Below are 20,700 nucleotides of genomic sequence, written 5' to 3'. Positions count from 1 at the left end.
TGGTGCAACATTGCTAGAGAGCTGATAAACTACTCCCGCCTGCATACTGAGGGTGAATAGACAAAGGCTTTTGTGAAGAAGGTGGTTTATGCTGGGAAACAGTTCGACAGACAGTGGTAGCAGTCCAGCGACTCTTTACATTTGTTATTGCAGGCAATGAAGTTAGCAATTGACTCAAACACATGGACAAATAAAACCAAGGCTATTGATGTCTTCAGCTGTTATGCCAGCAAGCATCACTACACAGCAAGCAGAGCTGGGAACACTCGCAAAGGTGACCTTACAAAACCCTGGCAAATTAATGCCATTTGTAGCATCATTTCACAAGAAAATAGTGATTTAACTCAGACCAAGAATGAAATACTGTGAAGTAATTCTATTCAAGAGAATTGTAATCTAATCACTGCCAGAGAGACCTAAACAACCACTTTCATGACGTAATGTGTTATTGCTCTAAAACCAAATTAAAATAAGAAAATGTAAATTTGTTTACAGTTCATACTGTCACAAGATGTCACCATCAGCAGTAAAAGATTTCCTTTCACAAGGCCAACTATGATTAAATTGTGAGTTGATCTCGTCCTTTCTAAAGGTTTCATCTGTTCTCATGACTAGACTGTATGAAACTGATAAAACAGAAGATTGTGGAACAGCAAATCAGGGCAGGACTTATCCACTTGATGGTAAGGTCCTGTGGACTGTTGCTGAACAAAGAGACCTTGAAGTGCAGGTCCATAGTTCCTTGAAAGTAGGGCCACAGGATTGATAGGATAGTGAAGAAGGCCTTTGGTATGTTTTCCTTTACTGATCAGTGCATCAAGTATAGGAGTTGGGAGGTCATGTTCTGGCTGGATAGAATATTAGTTGGGCCACTTTTGGAATACTGTGTGCAGTTCTGGTCTTACTGTTATAGGAAGGATGTTGTGAAACTTGAAAAGGTTCAGAAAAGAGTTGCAAGGATGTTACCAGGGTTGGAGCGTTTGAGCTGTAAGGAGGGGCTGACTAGGCTGGGGCTATTTTCCCTGGAGCATCGGAAGCTGAGGGATGACCTTATAGAGGTTTACAAAATTATGAGAGGCATGGATAGGATAAGTAGACATAGTCTTTTCCTTGGGGTTGGGGGGGGAGTGCAAAACTAGAGGGCATAGGTTTAAGCTGAGAGGGGAAAAATATAAAAGAGACCTAAGGGGCAACCTTTTCATGCAAAGGATGGTGCGTGTATGGAATGAGCTTCCAGAGGAGCTGGTAGAGACTGGTACAATTACAACATTTAAAAGGCATCTGGATGGGTATATGAACAGGGAGGGTTTAGAGGCCAAATGCTGGCAAATGGACGAGATTAGGTTAGGATATCTGTTCAGCATGGACGAGTTGGATCCAAGGGTCTGTTTCCGTGCTGTTCAGCCCTATGAATCTAAGAGGCATGTGAGGAGAATGCAGTTGTAACACTTATCTGTATTACATACAGATATTCGCAAACATGTGTATTCTTGGTTTTCTTTTTAAGATTTCATGGATCGCCTTAAGCAGGAAGAACCAACCTGTCGCTGAATATCATTCTGTCTCACTGAGACAACTCCACATAACAAGAAACATTAACACCACTTAAAAACAGAAAACAAATGCTTTATCATTTAAAAAGATAAGATCTATGATACGAAATAATAGTTGACTGAACACTGCAATGTTGACATTCAAATGACATTTAAAAACAACTCTTGACTTTTCTCTCCTAATGTAATGCAATCTGAGCCTACATTATGTTCAAGCTCAAAACCTATCCAAACCCTCTCGGTGAATAGCTAACATTTATCTTTCAATATTTATCACTCAAGATTTTCCATGAGTCTTCTTTCAGACCCTAGCCAATAGGAGACAATGTTGACAATACCTCTTCCACAGAAGAAAAAGTTTACAATTTCATTGAATATCTAAAGCTAATAACTGCCTTAATTTATGTCTGAATGTCCCTTTCCATTTCATAAGCAGATCGAATTGTTGCAGATTGTGCACAGAAAATCCCTGTAGATTCTTTTAGGTTCTAAGAAAAGTCCATCAGCAATTCCTGCATTAATAATTTAAGAAGAACATTTGGCAGATCTGCTCTTGATAATTAATTTCCTGTATTTATTTCATTCTTTTCTGAACGCTCTGTTTCAGTCATTTACAAATCTTATGAGCATAGAAATAAAACCCAATTAAATTAATAAAACATTCAGTGCTGCTATAATTACATTTGATGACTTTCAGTATCATATTCTCCGAATTCTTCTACCTGAAGCAAATATTTTATTAGAAACACCACATCATCTGTCATGTTGCACCATGGAACTTTGTATTTTAGGTAGAGGAAATGGCACTTACCAAGGATGCATTTACTCAACAGATTAAATTCTGAATTTTAGCTATTTTAATTTTTGTGAGTATTTTGATACTTCTGTTGTAGGCTCTTTCATTATAATCAAAGACAATCAATTTTCCTCTAACAGCTGACGTTCAGTGGTTCTGAAAGTACAACAATGAGCTTTCATAAATCACTGGGCATTCAACAGCAGCTGAAAGAAAATCTGCTGAAGCCAGGCAATGTATGCTTAAGACAAAGGTCACTCTTTGTTGACATGTGCCACACCTTGCTCATGTTTTTGTGTCTCACATAATAAACCATTAAACAAGTTTTAAAGTGAATGCTTTCCGCTTACTAACAACAATCGCTAACTGTTTGTCAAATGTTAGCTTCCTTCCAGTATACACCTTTGTAAAGTCTTTTCAGAGCAGTTCATTGCTGCTGTTATAATATTAAAAATAAATTACAAGAGAGATAAAGTCCATTTTACCCTGTTTTTCCTCTGTCTATGCTTTAATTCTATGCTTTAATTTGGAACATTTTGTTCTAATAGTTTTATTTTCCCTTCTTCCTCCTATGTAGCTAATTCACTATTAGCCCTGATTTCCTACAAAGCCTCACTGTTCATGGGAGCAGTACACCATTAAACTTGTTTTAATCTTATGTCAAAATGCAAAAATCACCTGTCTGCTGTGTATGTTCAAGGGGTTGAAAGGTCATTCTTGAAGTGGAGGGAAATTGAAACCCAATGCAACTTGCATGATGCCAGTACTTCAAGGTATGATACCATTGTGCTGTCCATGAGCTGCACTTTAATGTGAAACAGAATGATGCAAGATATGACAATAGACAATATAATAGCGACAAAGTCAGATATATTCTCATTTTTTCACAAACATATGTAGGAAATGACAAAAACCGAAATTGTTGGAAAAGCTCAGGGAGTTTGCAGCATCTGTGGAGGAAAATCGGAACTGAGGAAGGGTCACTGGACCCAAAATGTTAACTCTGATTTCTCTCCACAGGTGCTGCCAGACTTGCTGACCTTTTCCAGTAGAGAAAGAGAAGGAGAACAAGAGCCAAAAGTACTTATTCTTGGAAATTTTATAAATGCTAAAACAGTCTTTTCAGTGTTTGCCACAGTGGCGCTACATGACTAAATATCCCTGTAAAATAATGAAGCAATTTTGGTATCAACATTGTTTTGCAGCCAGATATGTTGCCACTCTAATTACTCCATATAGGCTTTTCCCTGGAACTGTGGTGCTGGAAAAGCTCAGCAGGTCTGGCAGCATCTGAGGAGGAGGAGAATCGACCTTTTGGGCAAAAGCCCTTCATCAGAAATTGTTGGAAAAGCTCAGCAGGTCTGGCAGCATCTGTGAGAGAAATCAGAGTTAACACTTTGGATCCAGTGACTCTTCCTCAGTTCTGATTTCTCTCACAGATGCTGCCAGATCTGCTGAGCTTTTCCAACAATTCCTGATGAAGGGCTTTTGCCCGAAACATCCAATCTTCTTCTCCTTAGGTGCTGCCTGACCTGCTGTGCTTTTCCACCACCACAGCCTCGACTCTGATCTCCATCATCTGCAGCCTTCATTTTCTCCCTTTTCCCTGGATCTGCCAGGTTACTTCATCAAATGCTGCAAGAAAGCAAATATTTTGAGGTTTGCATCCGATGTTCATTCTCCTCTATTTCTAATACTTGCCAGCACCTTGTACTATTGAAGCTGCTATAGGAGCAGTGTGGACCTGAAAATTTTTACGTTCCTATATTGTTCTGATGGCCTCTCCTCTTTTGATTAGCTCACCTTGTTCTAGCAACATTCCCTATCCTAAAATATTCTTATTGAGTCCCTCCCTCAGCTTTTACATTGGGCAGCAGTTTATCCCCAGTAATTACGACTTCTATCTCATCACATTTTATCATCTTGTTGTGGTTCTGTTCGCCGAGCTGGGGATTTGTGTTGCAGACGTTTCGTCCCCTGTCTAGGTGACATTCTCAGTGCTTGGGAGCCTCCTGTGAAGCGCTTCTGTGATCTTTCCTCTGGCATTTGTAGCGATTTGAATCTGCCGCTTCCGGTTGTCAGTTCCGGCTGTCCAACTGAAGTGGTTGGTATATTGGGTCCAGGTCGATGTGCTTATTGATTGAATCTGTGGATGAGTGCCATGCCTCTAGGAGTTCCCTGGCTGTTCTCTGTTTGGCTTGGAAATATAATAGTAGTGTTGTTCCAGTCAAACTCTTGTTGCTTGTCGTCTGCGTGTGTGGCTACGAAGGATAGCTGGTCGTGTTGTTTCGTGGCTAGTTGGTGTTCATGGATGCAGATCGTTAGCTGTCTTCCTGTTTGTCCTATGTAGTGTTTTGTACAGTCCTTGCATGGGATTTTGTATACTACATTGGTTTTGCTCATGCTGGGTATCGGGTCTTTTGTCCTGGTGAGTTGTTGTCTGAGAGTGGCTGTTGATTTGTGTGCTGTTATGAGTCCTAGTGGTCCCAGCTTGATGAACAGAACCACAACAACGGGCATCTGAGCTACAAATCTTCGCACAAACCTTGATTTTATCTTTTCTTTCCTGATAATGATGTTTTTCAAGTCCTCCTTAAACTCTTGTCCCAATATTCACAGCAAGCTGTCTATCTTGCCTGGCATTAATTCCCATGGTCTTGATCATAAACAAAGCCATCTCCAAGGATTATCCTGTTAGCCCAGTTTCTAGTCCAACAGGTTGAGCTCTCAGAGTGCTGCTTCTTTGTCAAGTAGCTAGTGGGCCAGGATCATAGGACACAGAATTTACAGTAAAAGATCAAAGTGTCATTTCAAAGACACAAGAATCAATCCAACAACAGGAGAAAAGATTACGGATTGGTTGGTAAAACAAGTCTCATTAGTTGAGGCGTGGCCATAAAGAGAACAACAAAGAACAATAGACTCCCAAGCACCAGCTAATTCAAAAAAAAAGGCACAAGGCTTGAACATATTATTTTGTGTTAGAGAACAGGTTCATGAATGTTAAACACTGGCACAGGCTAGTTTCTTAAAATGCATTCACGTGATGTGAGTGTCACTGACTAGGCCGGCATTTATTGACCATTCCTAATTGCCCATAGGGCAGATAAAAGTCAACCACATTTCTGTGGGCCTGGAATCGCATATAGACCAAACCAGACCAGGTGAGGACACCAGTTTCCTTCGATCAAAGACATCAGTGAACCAGATGGGTTTTTTTTCAGTAATCAACAATGGTTTCATTGCTCACCATTAGATGCTCAATTCCAGATTTTTATTAAATTCAAATTCCACCATCTGCCATGCTGGGATACTAATCCATCTCCCCAGAACATACTTGGATCTCTGGATTAATAGTCTAGTGACAATACCATGATAAAATGAAGACCTGTACGGTGGACATCTGAAACAAAAAGTGCTAGAGAAACTCAACAGGTCTGGCAGCATTCTTTGGAGAGACAAAACAGAGTTGATGTTTCAAGTCCAGTGACCCTTTGTCAGAAAACATGCCCCAGGCCCACAAGTACACCCTACCAACACAGGCTTCTTGCATCCCTTCCTCCCTTCATACTGCCATTGGTAATGTCTGGACCACGTTTTTTGAAACTTTCTCTCTAATCCTCCCCGTCTCCCTCTTTTCCTTTCAGAATTTCACAAAAACCTGTTCTCCGATTCATCATTTGGCCACCTTCTTCCTATTTTCTCCTTCATTTGGTTCAATATCTGTTCTCATCATTAAAAATGCAATATGAATGCAAGGAGTTGTTGTTGCAAACAGTTTTCAGATTATCTACTTCCAAAGTTTATAACAAATGCAAATTTTTCTGTCTAAGTGTTCTGGGTAATCTGCTAACTCTATTTCATGTTATACTTGTCTGGTACAAACAATTATGTTAAAGCTCACATTATCACTAGTTCAGCTTTTCTACAAATAATTATATCCTGGTTCATTAATGGTCCATTAATGGATCATTTGTTGGTTTCCCATTTCATGAAGATATCTGGCCTTGACTCACGTGCAATTCTAAACTGTAGTTTTACAGAAATCATGATTGACTCATGTAAAGCTATGAGTTCCTGTGGTTTAAATCCTCTCCCCGGAGAATGAATTGCTGATTGCTCTTGTTCCAGCATGTAGGTCCTTATTATTACTAACTGTGTTTTGTGTGGCTCATGCTGATGACTCTGCCTGATTTCTTAACAGGGTAACCTCTAATTTCCATTTAGGATTTGCGATGTTACTTCTCCACCTCACAAAATCAGTTATCAGCTCCATTACTTAGATACTTATAGGCCTTTACAGCTTATTTTAAATGTGCAGAACATTTACATAAATCATGAAATTTAATATCCCATGCAGCTAAAATATTAAAGTTACGATAGTTAAATACATGATAGGATGCATTCATCATTGTTACTGATCTGTGGAACCAATCCCAGAGATCGTGTTTGATACTGTCATATTCTAGGTTTTGCTTAATCACATGCCAATTCGCATAATTTGCAAAGCTGTCCTTAATAGTAATTCTCACACATTCTTGAAACAGTAATTGGATCTGTTGATTTCACTATAAACATAAAAGATCCATCCTGTATATCTTGACTCACTTGCAATTCTAAACTGTAGTTTTACAGAAATAATGACTGACTCATGTAAATCTATGATTTCCTGTGGTTTAAATCCTCTCCCTGAAGAATGAATTGCTGATGGCGCTTGTTCCAGCATGTAGGTGATGAAACTTTGTTAAATGGACTCCTCTGCCCATTCCCCTGCTTATTCCTCTCTGCTCTTACACTGAATGGGCAATGCAGAACAAAGAAGAAAGTGACCTTATGGACGTGGCTTCCCCATTTTCCAAATGAAACCATTCTCTCTCTAACACTCTGCCTGCTCTCCATCTCCATCGGTTCTCATAGGAATTTCTGTTAGAATCCAGATGTTTGATGCAGCTAAATACTGCAGTAAAAATCACAACAATGTGAAACTAAGGTACTTTGACTTCTGGCTTTATCACTGATTGTACCATGACACGATGGTGTGATGCTGCTGCTTGGTACAATCAATGTGTTCACATTGTATCATAAAGCTCAAGATTAAACTATTATCTTATTATGTTTTCTGACCTCAAAAACTTATAAAAGTTTGCAAGTTTTAATCAGGCAAATCTAAAATTTGCCTTTGCACGACAATCCGACTATTTGTACAATAACACAACAGTTACAGAATTACTGTTATTCAAGGAAACAGTTAAAGGGCATTTTTTTCATTCAGAATGAAAATACCACAGCAATTCATGTTATTTTCTGTAAATATACTGTATTTTCTAAAGGGTCCATTTCGTTTTTGAAGTATTTTTTGCTACATGACTTGGTGAAGCTGATGTGTCACATGCTGCTCTAAATAGAATTTAAACATATGTCTAGAAGTTGAGTTAATTGCATGACCCTAAGAATATACAAGATGACATAAACTCAGCTTAAGCTCTGTTTCTGATGCATTCTAAGTGCATCTGTAAGAATCAACTGTTATAGAACTAGGTTGCCTGAAATAAACAGTTTAAATGTGCATTTTCCTTTTACGTTTCAATGACCTATGCATATCTGAATTCTTATGCTTGAAACTGGTGGAATTGGATGAAGAGGTGTAGGAAAGTATCATGCTGACCATAAACACGATCACGGAACAGTTGAGCTGAATGGTCTTTTTCTAGGTTGTATATTCGACATAATTCTGTGTAATTCTCAAATTATATCATTCTGAGAAAAATGTTAAAAATGTGAATGAGTACATTGAATGCCAATGTGTTTTAATGAACAATCTTCAATATAATCTTCATTGTACAGCCACAGCTACCTTGCATCAGTGAGTGAATCCATCCACAGGAGTCTTGATTGTCTGGATACAGCAGAACTGAACTCACCCAGCTTTCATGGATGGCATGAGGACTACATGGGAAGCTCAGACACTCTCAAATCCAACCCGATTAACCAGGTCTGTATAATTTTGGTCTCTTGACATAAACAATGCCATTTAGGCTGTCTTTGGATATCACAAAATAAACTAAAACAACAAGAAAAATTGACTGATTTTGCAGCTAGTTAGTTAACTATCCTAGACGATTCCAATGACCAAATCATTGGTTTCAAAATTGTGGAGGTCAAGGAAGGGGGAAGATTTTCATGCAATAACATTAAAAAGTAACCTATATGAGCCACATAGTGGGGATTATGTGCTTTTTCAACTGGTTCCTGGAAATAAAATACCAAATGTTTTTCTTACTTTATGTGGGTACATATTATCAGACCAGGGTCCAGGCAGTTTAGGTGCATGATAATGAAATTATGAGTAAATACTACTGCTACAAAACAATCAATGCTTAACATTCATTGGTCAAAATCCTGGAACTCCCTTCTTAATGTCATTGTGAGTATATGCAAAAGGATTGCAGTGGTTCTGGAAGGCAGCTCACCACCACCTTCTCAAGGGCAATACAGGAAGGGCAGTAAATGCTGGTCTATCCAGCAATGCCCACATCTCATCGGTGAATAAAGTAAACTTAATGTTTCAGCATAAGGTTGTATTAATAATTCAGAACAAATGAAAAAAAAAATTCCAGTCATTTTCACTGCTCTGAATCTGGGCAATTGCCATCATTAGAATGCCATTCTTAAATTAAATTTTATTCACACAATCTGCAAGTTCTGGTATATTGTCTGAATGACCACCTGTGCAATAGCCATTCAAAGCATTTGACTGAATACAGATGTTTGTTCTGCATCTATTCTATGCTGATCCTGGTTAGGTAATGCTGAATAGAATATTGTGGAGAGAGTTTGCAAATTGTTTGGTAGGGATGATTTGATGAGACAATGTGGAATATTCCTGTATACATTTAAACTGCAATTTACCCGAATTGTGAATGCTTGGTTGAACACAAGATTCAAGTTGGTGCTTGAGAAAATCTAAGTTAAGGATAAATGAGCTACTATTAGTAAATACGCTGGATGAAAGCCATTAGCAACTGTTGAAAAACAACTATTAATATAAATGCACTAAATAGAAAGTATTGGGGGGAATATTAACTCGTCATGGTAAGCAATTGTCAGTGCATGTGGTAGTTTAAAGAAGTCAAAATTACTTCTGAAGGAAGCCAGCAACAACTGGCCAACTTAGGCATTCAAAATGCTTGGCACCATCCAGGACAAAACAAAATCTGTTTGATTGGCACTACATCCACAAATATCCACTCCCTCCAGCAACAACACTCAGTAGCAGCAGAGTCTATCGTCTACAAGATGGGAGACGAAAATTCAGCAAGATTTCTCAGCAGCACCTTCCAAAACCATTTCCTTCAAGAAGGACAGTGTTAGCAGATACATGGGAAAACCACCACCTGCACGTTCCCCTCCAAGCTACTCAACATGCTGACTGAGGAAGTATATCACCGTTCCTTTAGTGTTGTTGGATCAAAGTCCTGGAACTCGCTCCCTAACAGCTAATGGCTCCAGCAGTTCAACAAAGTTGCTAACCACCACTTTTTCAAGGGCAAGAAATGCTGACCCAGCCAGCAAAGCCCACATCCCATGAATTATTTTTTTAAAAATCTGTACATGTAAAAGCAAACTGTCTGTCTGACTCCATGTTTAGTTTGTTAGAAAACTCCTCTGAGGTCTTTGGGCCAATTTAAACTGAACTTGGTAGGATGATACCTGGACTAAGTGACATGTTGTCGGGGAGTTGACATCGTAACCACACCACAGGGGTGCAAATATGGGTCGTCTAGCAGGGATTTCAACAGCCCTGCCTATACTGTTGGTACATTTAACTGTGAAAAATGCTTGGGGCAGTGCCCAGGGCAGATGGAGTCAAGGTCAATTTGATAGACAACAGCACAGGATGCATGACTGCTGGGCACTAAGACATTGAAAGGTCAAATACATGAAGCTACATTTAACTTGCAATCATTTCATTGTCCATGTACAATCCTGTTAGGCCTTGTGGGGTGATATGCCCTCCAAAAACCTCACACATCTCGTACTTCATCAAAAGTAGCAAAGTTCAACATTCTCTGCCCAAACTACTCGGGTGAGCCTAGTTGGTGGTTCCCACAAAATGTGCTCGCTAGTTCTTCACTAATAAAAACATGCATGTGGATGGTGAGATGAAAGGACACATGTCAAAACACTCTAACTCCACTTCCTTTTCCCCTCATAACCATCCTGCAAAAGCCTGGTATTATCTCATACCTCCTTACAGAAGTTAGACAACTCCAACCAGAATGTTATGAATAAGTTTGTCCAGATGTCCCACAATACCAAAGTGGTCAAATTACTATGAACACAAGGTGCCACTAATGCAAAACAGTCCTATTTTATTAGGCAACAAGTTACAATAGTTTTTCCTACAAAACAATACTGTCTCTAATCCTATTTGGCCTCTTAAGCTCAACACTTCACAAGTCTCCTGTAGATTATCTCAGCTACTTTCTCTCTCTGCGGGACTGTGAAGCTGCTTTCTTTTCTCTTCTCTCTCTCCAGGTGGTCAGCTGGTCTCTTACCTTTTGTCATGTCAGTCTCCTCAGAAGGTCCAAAAGGGTCCAAGAGATTAGTCTGCAGATGAACCCTGTTTTTATACGTTTTTGGTTGGTTTTCTGGAACTTTCTACAGTTCTGGCCAATCAGGGAGACTCGCTTAATAGTTTGACACATTGTCAATCATTTGGATGGCTTGCTACTGTTTGTTTCATTGTGTAGCAGGACCTGGTGCCTTTCTGACTGGGGCTTCTTTGTCTGGTTGATAATTTGTTGGGGTATGTCGGTCTAGGACAGCTGTTGCCTTTTACATTATGCTAACACCTTTAGCACTGACTGCTTTATTTGCATTGTGTCTGGTGTCTAGATTTTGTGACTTCAGAGTTTTATTTAACCAATGTATCCAGTGCCGTTTGCTGTTTAACCAAATTAGTAACCTATCTGTGTCCAGATATAAGTTTGCTTACTGAGCTGGAAGGTTTGTTTTCAGATGTTTCGTCACCATACTAGATAACGTTATCAATGACCCTCTGGTGAAGCGCTGATGTTATGACCCACTTTCTGTTTATGTGTTTAGGTTTCCTTGGGTTGGTGATGTCATTTCCTGTGGTGATGTCATTTCCTGTGCTTTTTCTCAGGCGATGATAAATGGGATCCAAGTCAATGTGTTTGGTGATAGAGTTCCAGTTGGAATGCCATGCTCTAGGAGACACACATGCAAATTCCTAGAAGGGTGGCATTCTGACTGGAACTCTATCAACAAACACATCGACTTGGAGCCTATTGACCACACTCTGAGAAACAGAACGGAAAATGACATCACCACAGGAAATGATATCATCAACCCAAGGAAACCTTAATACATATATAGAAAGCAGGTCATAACACGAGTGCTCAACACCTTCGGCCCAACCAGTCCACACCGACCCTCTGAAGAGTAAGCCACCCAGACCCATTTCCCTCTAACTAATGCACCTAACACTATGGGTAATTTAGCATGGCCAATTCACCTGACCTGCACATCTTTTGACTGTGGGAGGAAACCAGAGCACCCAGAGGAAACCCACACAAACACAGGGAGAATGTGCAAGTTCCACACAGACAGTCACCCGACGCTGGAATCGAACCTGGGACCCTGGTGCTCTGAGGCAGCTGTGCTAACCACTGAGCCACCATGCTGATGATGTCACCTAGTATGGTGATGAAATGTCTGAAAATGAACCTTCTAGCTCAGCAAGCAAATTTACATCCAAAACCTCAACCTGAGCTACAAATCTTTGTAGGTGTAGTGGACAGCGAAGATGGTTACCTCAGATTACAACAGGATCTGGACCAAATGGGCCAATGGGCTGAGAAGTGGCAGATGGAGTTTAATTCAGATAAATGCAAGCTGCTGTATTTTGGGAAAGCAAATCTTAGCAGGACTTAAACACTTAATGGTAAGGTCCTAGGGAGTGTTGCTGAACAAAGAGACCTTGGAGTGCAGGTTCATAGCTCCTTGAAAGTAGAGTCGCAGGTAGATAGGATAGTGAAGAAGGCGTTTGGTATGCTGTCCTTTATTGGTCAGAGTATTGAGTACAGGAGTTGGGAGGTCATGTTGCGGCTGTACAGGACATTGGCTAGGCCATTGTTGGAATATTGCATGCAATTCTGGTCTCCTTCCTATTGGAAAGATGTTATGAAACTTCAGAAAAGATTTACAAGGATGTTGCCAGGGTTGGAGGATCTGTGCTACAGGGAGAAGCTGAACAGGCTGGGGCTGATTTTCCTGGAGCATCGGAGGCTGAGGGATGACCTTATAGAGGTTTACAAAATTATGAGGAGCATGGATAGAGTAAATAGGCAAAGTCTTTTCTGTGGGTCAGGGAGTCCAGAACTAGAGGGCATAGGTTTAGGGTGAGAGGTGAAAGATAGAAGAGACCTAAGGGGAAACTTTTTCACGCAGAGGGTGGTACGTGTATGGAATGAGCTACCAGAGCAAGTGTTGGAGGCTGGTACAATTACAACATTTAAAAAGCATTTGGATGGGTGTATGAATAGGAAGGGTTTGGAGGGATATGGGCCGGGTGCTGGCAGGTGGGACTAGATTGGGTTGGGTTATCTGGTTGGCATGGAAGAGTTGGACCAAAGGGTCTGTTTCCGTGCTGTATTTCTCTATGACTCTATAAAACTCGCTATCTATCTGTGTTTTAGCAGCCAGCAGGCCGCGACACTAGAATCTAAGTTTGAGGCTGATTCTGCCTCCTGCATAAATACAGTTGGGACAAGTCTTTCACAGAATTCTCAGAGTCATCAAAACTCAGAGGATGTTGTCCACAAGGTATCTCAGGATCAAGAGAATGAACCTCTAACTCTCCTGAGGCAATAGGAGTACTACCACATTGGAATAATAGGAAAAGGAAGGGAAAGAACTTGTAGATTCCCAAGATAGTTCATCTAGGTGTTTCAAAATTGTTTACTTCAATATTTTTCAAGTTGGGTCATCTGTCCTTTGTCTGGGAAATAACAGGATGAAAATTAGAAATATGATTGGAAAAAAACAAGAGAACCAAAATGTTCTTACAAGTAATGAACTGAGATATTCACTCTATGGGCATTCGAAGTGAATGTGACAGGTATTAAAGCTGAAGCCTTAATATGTGCTTTCACCAACTTTAACAATGCATTCCAAGAAAGAATGTGTCAACTTCATGTCATTACTCCCTGTTTTCTTTAATATTTCATAAGTTCTATGTGCATTATATATATATCATTACTTTGTAAGGAAAAACCATTGGTGGCATAAATAGTAAGTGAAGACAAAATGTCTGGAGCAAAAGGTAAAAAAAAAGACCAACTGTGACAGACAGCAATTTAGAGAAAGGGAAAATGAAGATGCTCAAGCAAGATGCATCAGAGTGCAAGGATGAACCAGTGCTGCATATAAGGGACCAAGACCCCTTTAATCTCTGATCCTCTTCATTAATATGAGTCACATGCAGAGGATGATGTTGGTATTACACCAGAGATTTGTTAGTCATATGCTAGCACACAGTGGCAAAACTGCCACCTACATTGTATCGTACAATTTGTAAAGTACAATTACAACCTGAGCCACCTGACCCAATCAGTGTTCCTCTTATGGGAACAACAGAATCAAATCACCTGTTAAAAAACATCAGAGCATCATAACATCTAAGTAGGAACATCAAAGAAAATACTTGTTTTGGCTTAAAAAGGAAGGTTGTTAATGTGGTCTATCAGGAAATGTTTAATGTTTCAACAAACACTGAAGATAGTAGCATTGAAAATGCTACTCCAGAGGCTGTCTTTGACACTGACGATAAAACATTAAGAATGTTGCTACCAAACATTGAGGAAATGGGTATAGAAGTCAATTTGGATCCTGAGCATTTAAAAGTAACACGGAGGACATAAAGAATGGTTAGTAGAAATTATATTGTAAAAATTGTAAATCTAATTAAACTAGAGTCAAGCCAAGTGAAGTAAAATAAATGCAATTAAGTTCAATGTGAAACGAATATTTTCTGTCAAATAATGTTTTGAATATAATACTTGTGTGAATTTAAATGTTTGTGTTTCATATTTGTGGAATTAAAATAATCATGTGAACGAAGTTAATTAAGGAAACAGTTGAATGTTCGATAAGAGATGAACTCAAATAAATTAAAACATGGAAATATTTTCATGTCCAACCCGTCACATTCATTCCAGTTGCCACAGGTTAGATATATCAGCTTTTTAACCTCGTAACAACATCTTGGATCTCTTATCCTTTTAAATCCTATTTCTAATTTTCATCACTTTATTTCACAAAGGACAGATAAAGCAATTTGTAAGCTATTAAACAATTTCAAAACACCTCAGTGAACTCCCTTGAGAATCTACAAATTCTTTCCCTTCCTTTTCCTATTAGTCTAATATGGTGCTACTCCTATTGCTTCAGGACAGCTGGAGGCTCATTCCCTTGATCCTGAGAGACCTCATGGCCAACATCTTCTAGGTTTTGAGGACTCTGACGATTCTATGGAAGACTGTCCTAACTGTACTTCAAGAGGAGTGGGGGGGGGCGCGGGGAGACAGCTGAGGCAGAATCAGCCAATGGGACAGGAGGCAGACTCTGGGCTTTTGCAGGATGGTTATGGGGGACCAAGGAAGAGGAGTTGAATTGTTTTGAGAAAATCTTCACTGCAACGTGTCCTTTCTCCATCTTTTACCTCATCATCCACCTACACCTTTTTATTTGTCAGGAACTCGTGAGCAATTCAGTGAGGTACTGAATGACCAAAGTGAGGCTTTCCTCCACCTGATGTAAGCTGATGGATTGAATGTACAGGGCAGTGGACAGAGTCAGCTCCCACTTAGACAGCACCCGTGTCTTCGGATCCAAGGAAGCTCCGAGGAGGTGATCACTATGTCAGTGGAGGTGGATATCACTGAAAATGTCTGAGACATCCTGCCACTCATGGTAGACTCATAGAGTCATAGAGATGTACAGCATGGAAACAGACCCTTCGGTCAAACCCGTCCATGCCGACCAGATATCCCAACCCAATTTAGTCCCACCTGCCAGCACCCGGCCCATATCCCTCCAAACCCTTTCTATTCAAAAACCCATCCAAATGCCTCTTAAATGTTGCAATTGTACTAGCCTCCATCACTTGCTCTGGCAGCTCATTCCATACATGTACCACCCTCTGTGTGAAAAAGTTGCCCCTTATTGTTTGCCCTACCTCTGGAAATGAACCACACAATATTTCTACTGCTGTTCCAGACTTCTCCCATGATTCTGCCACAAATCCCACCAGAGCGCACATCGCATAGCCCCTTTAAGATTCTGTCCAGAATCTTCCCAGTTGTCTTGGATTCTGACACCTGATCATGTTACTGGCTCACCGGATGTGACTTTGAGGCCTCACTGAGCTTTGTATTTCTGTGTTGGTGAATGCTATGCATGCGTCATGTGACTGTTTTCTAAGGACTTTTCATCCTTCTCTGCTGCTGCTATGAGTGATGTTTAAAAGACCTATCAGAGATGAAGTACATGAATTAGAACTGACAAGGTGAAAAAGTTCAAAGTCAATAAAATCAAAGTGGAGATCATCATATTCAGTAGTGGTTGAATCTGTATCATCATGAATGTTGTACCGTGGCATGTAGCCGTGTGATTTTTTTTGTGTCTGTCAGCTGGTAACTAGCAAAACACCATATCTGCTATCTCCATACATGCAGAAATCCTAATTCTCTGAAGTGTATCATACTTGACAACAGTCAGCTATAACTGGAGGACCACCAGTTGAAACAGGTTTCGACTGTTTCCAATTAGGTCATATTGTAAAGGGTGGAAATTCAGCGCCCTCTTTACAAAGCAATTAACAGACGGTCAATATTGGAAACATCATTCAAGCATAGATGCCATGAACAGGTCCTGAGAAGTTTCAATTTTTGTATGTGTCATGACTTTGTTGGAAAAGGCTAAAGTAGGTATTGCAACAATATAATTTTAAAATAATATAATCAACATTACATTATTGGTTAGCACTGTTGCCTCACAGTGCCAGAGACCAGGGTTTAATTCCCGCCTCAGGCCACTCTCTATGTGGAGTTTGCACATTCTCCCTGTGTCTGTGTGGGTTTCCTCCAGGTGCTCTAGTTCCCCCCCGCAATCCAAATAAAATGTGCAGGTTAGGTGAATTGGCCATGCTAAATTGTCCATAGTGTTAGGTGAAGGGGTAAATGTAGGGGAATGGGTCTGGGTGGGTTATGCTTCGGCGGATTGGTGTGGACTTGTTGGGCCGAAGGGCCTGTTTCCATGCTGTAAGTAATCTTTAAAAAAATTGAACATTTAGTACTGTATAGTCTTAGTGAAATATTAGCTGAAAATGTGCTGCTGGAAAAACGCAGCAGGTCGGGCAGCATCCAAGGAGCAGGAGAATCAACGTTTCGGGCATGAGCCCTTCTTCAGGAATGAGGAGGGTGTGCCAAGCAGGCTAAGATAAAAGGTAGGGAGGAGGGACTTGGGGGAGGGACGTTGGAAATGCGATAGGTGGAAGGAGGTTCAGGTGAGGGTGATAGGCCGGAGTGGGGTGGGGGCGGAGAGGTCAGGAAGAAGATTACAGGTTAGGAAGGTGGTGCTGAGTTCGAGGATTGGGACTGAGACAAGGTGGGGGGAGGGGAAATGAGGAAACTGGAGAAATCTGAGTTCATCCCTTGTGGTTGGAGGGTTCCTAGGCGGAAGATGAGGCGCTCTTCCTCCAGCCGTCGTGTTGCTATGGTCTGGCGATGGAGGAGTCCAAGGACCTGCATGTCCTTGGTGGAGTGGGAGGGGGAGTTGAAGTGTTGAGCCACGGGGTGGTTGGGTTGGTTGGTCCGGGGTCCCAGAGGTGTTCTCTGAAACGTTCAGCAAGTAGGCGGCCTGTCTCCCCAATATAGAGGAGGCCACATCGGGTGCAGCAGATGCAGTAAATGATGTGTGTGGAGGTGCAGGTGAATTTGTGGTGGATATGGAAGGATCCCTTGGGGCCTTAGAGGGAAGTAAGGGGGGAGGTGTGGGCGCAAATTTTGCATTTCTTGCGGTTGCAGGAGAAGGTGCCAGGAGTGGAGGTTGGGTTGGTGGGGGGTGTGGACCTGATGAGGGAGTCACAGAGGGAATGGTCTTTTCGGAATGCTGATAGGGGAGGGGAGGGGAGGGAAATATATCCCTGGTGGTGGGGTCCATTTGGAGGTGGCGGAAATGACGGCGGATGATACGATGTTTATGGAAGTTGGTGGGGTGGTAGGTGAGGACCAGTGGGGTTCTGTCCTGGCAATTGAAGGGGCGGGGCTCAAGGGCAGAGGAGCGGGAAGTGGAGGAGATGCGGTGGAGGGCATTGTCAATCACGTCTGGGGGGATATTGCGGTCTTTGAAGAAGGAGGCCATCTGGGTTGTTCAGTATTGGAACTGGTCCTCCTGGGAGCAGATGCGGCAGAGACGAAGGAATTGGGAATATGGGATGGCATTTTTACAGGGGGCAGGGTGGGAGGAGGTGTAGTCTAGTTGGCTGTGGGAGTCGGTTGGTTTATAGTAAATGTCCGTGTTGATTCGGTCGCCCGAGATAGAAATGGAGAGGTCCAGGAAGGGGAGGGAGGAGTCTGAGACGGTCCAGGTAATTTTGAGGTTGGGGTGGAAGGTGTTGGTAAAGTAGCTGAACTGTTCACCCTCCTCGTGGGAACACGAGGCAGCGCCGATACAGTCATCGATGTAGCAGAGGAAAAGGTGGGGGGTGGTGCCAGTGTAGCTGCGGAAGATGGACTGTTCCACATATCCTACGAAGAGGCAGGCATAGCTGGGGCCCATGCGGGTGCCCATGGCTACTCCTTTGGTTTGGAGGAAGTGGGAGGATTGGAAAGAGAAGTTGTTCAGAGTGAGGACCAGTTCAATCAGTCGAAGGAGGGTGTCAGTGGAAGGGTACTGGTTGGGTCGGCGGGAAAGGAAGAAGCAGAGGGCTTCGAGTCCTTCGTGATGGGGGATGGAGGTGTACAGGTACTGGATGTCCATGGTGAAGAGAAGGTGTTGGAGACAGGGGAAGTGAAAATCATGGAGGAGGTGGAGGGTGTGGGTGGTGTCCTGAACGTAGGTGGGGGGTTCTTGGACTAAGGGGGACAAGACCGTGTCAAGGTATGAAGAGATGAGTTCGGTGGGGCAGGAGCAGGCTGAGACAATGGGTCGGCCGGGGCAGTCAGGTTTGTGGATTTTGGGCAGGAGGTAGAAACGGGCGGTGCAGGGTTGTGGGACTATGAGGTTTGAGGCGGTGGATGGGAGATCTCCTGAGGTGATGAGGTTATGGATGGTCTGGGAGATGATGGTTTGGTGGTGGGAGGTGGGGTCATGGTCAAGGCGGCAGTAGGAAGAGGCGTCCGTGAGCTGGCGTTTAGCCTCAGCGGTGTAAAGGTCGGTGCGCCAGACTACCACCGCGCCTCCCATGTCGCTGGTTTGATAGTGAGGTCGGGGTTGGAACGAAGGAGTGGAGGGCTGCACGTTCCGAGGGCAAGAGGTTGGAGTGGGTGAGAGGGGTGGAGAGGTTGAGGCAGTTAATGTCATGGCAGCAGTTGGCTATGAAAAGATCGAGGGCAGGTAAGAGGCCAGCACGGGGTGTCCAGGCGGATGGGGTGTGTTGGAGGTGGGAGAAGGGGTCATCAGAGGGTGGGCGAGAATCCTGGTTGAAGAAGGAGGCGCGGAGGCAAAAGCGGCGGAAGAATTGTTCGATGTCTCGCTGCGTGTTGAACTCGTTAATCTGAGAGCGTAGGGGAATGAAGGTGAGGCCTCTGCTGAGGACTGATCTTTCATCCTCAGTGAGGGGTAGTTCTGGAAGGATAGTGAAAACACAGCAGGGCTGGGAACTAGGAGCTGGTGTGGGGCTGGAGCTGGGAGTGGGGGCAGGGTTAGGTGTGGGGGCGGGAATTGGGGTGGGGACGGAGATCGGGGTGGGGGTGGGGTTCGGCGTGGGGACGGAGATCGGTGTGGGGCTATCCTCAGAGAGGGGTAGTTCTGGAGGATGGTGAAAACACGGCAGGGCTGGGAGATAGGACTTGGTGTGTGGCTGGAGCTGGGAGTGGGGGCGGGGTTATATCCTCAGAGAGAGGGAGTTCTGGAGGGATGGTCTGGAGGTCCTTGGACTCCTCCATCGCCAGACCATAGCAACATGACGGCTGGAGGAAGAGCGCCTCATCTTCCGCCTAGGAACCCTTCGACCACAAGGGATGAACTCAGATTTTTCCAGTTTCCTCATTTCCCCTCCCCCCACCTTGTCTCAGTCCCAATCCTCGAACTCAGCCCCACATTCCTAACCTGCAATCTTCTTCCTGACCTCTCCAGCCCCAGCCCCACTCCGGCCTATCACCCTCACCTTAACCTCCTTCCACCGATCGCATTTCCAACGCCCTTCCCCCATGTCCCTCCTCCCTACCTTTTATCTTAGCCTGCTGGACACACTTTCCTCATTCCTGAAGAAGGGCTCATGCCCGAAACATTGATTCTCCTGCTCCTTGGATGCTGCCTGACCTACTGCGCTTTTCCAGCAACACATTTTCAGCTCTGATCTCCAGCATCTGCAGTCCTCACTTTTTCCTTAGTGAAATATTACTCAGTCGTGAATTAGTCTATTTTCTTTCTCAAAGTGGTATTAGTTTTACATATACCTATAGCTGTTAAGCAGCAATATTCCTTTTCATGGTTTAAGAATCTTACATTAATGAAAGCTGACTCATACCGACCAACATCCCGTCAGAGGAAGCATATTCTAAGGATTTAATATCATCAAAGCAATTTGACTTGAACCAGATACTTAAGTCTTTCACAGATGTGTTTTTTCCATTTATTGTTTAGCAACTTAGTTACTACTTTGTGAGGGAAGTCATGATGCAAAAGGTTAGACGGCTTTATTCCATGTTTAGTTAAAGGTGTAGAACAGGTCAAATGTTTTCACTTATTTGTGACAGTCAAACTTACTTTTTTGCCAAAATATAATTCTTTAGTTTACATAGTAGTATTGAATGGATATTAGAAGTGGATTCAGTAGTAGTTTTCTCATGGAAGTTAGAGATACATTTGAAGAAGAAATATTGCAGGGTTATGGGAGAATTCAGATATTTGTATAAAAGACCAGGCATAGGCACGATGAGCTAGATGACAGCTTTCTGGCCAAATGGCTTTTAGTGTATGACTAAAAATCAAAATTCTCCATTCATCCAATTCATCTTGCTTGATGTAAAAATGATTTCCAAATCCCTTTTGTCCTGAGTTTTAACCCTTCATGCAACACTTCCTGTTTCTGAATTAACA

At 42.4% G+C, this 20,700-nt stretch overlaps 1 protein-coding gene across 3 annotated transcripts in view; it reads left to right on the top strand.

Annotated features, from left to right (window-relative positions):
- Positions 1-20,700, top strand: part of LOC140462943 (disks large-associated protein 4-like) — a 572,009-nt gene that overhangs the window by 444,630 nt on the left and 106,679 nt on the right. For all 3 annotated transcript variants that reach the window (XM_072556463.1, XM_072556464.1, XM_072556462.1), the window contains one exon: positions 8,194-8,341. In XM_072556463.1, the coding sequence (XP_072412564.1) occupies positions 8,194-8,341 (148 nt within the window). The remainder of the gene's footprint in view (positions 1-8,193; positions 8,342-20,700) is intronic.

Source organism: Chiloscyllium punctatum, chromosome 37, assembly GCF_047496795.1.
Source record: "Chiloscyllium punctatum isolate Juve2018m chromosome 37, sChiPun1.3, whole genome shotgun sequence".
Taxonomy (NCBI): domain Eukaryota; kingdom Metazoa; phylum Chordata; class Chondrichthyes; order Orectolobiformes; family Hemiscylliidae; genus Chiloscyllium; species Chiloscyllium punctatum.
The sequence above is the reverse complement of the archived record's forward strand: the minus strand, read 5'-3'. Positions and strand labels throughout refer to the sequence as shown.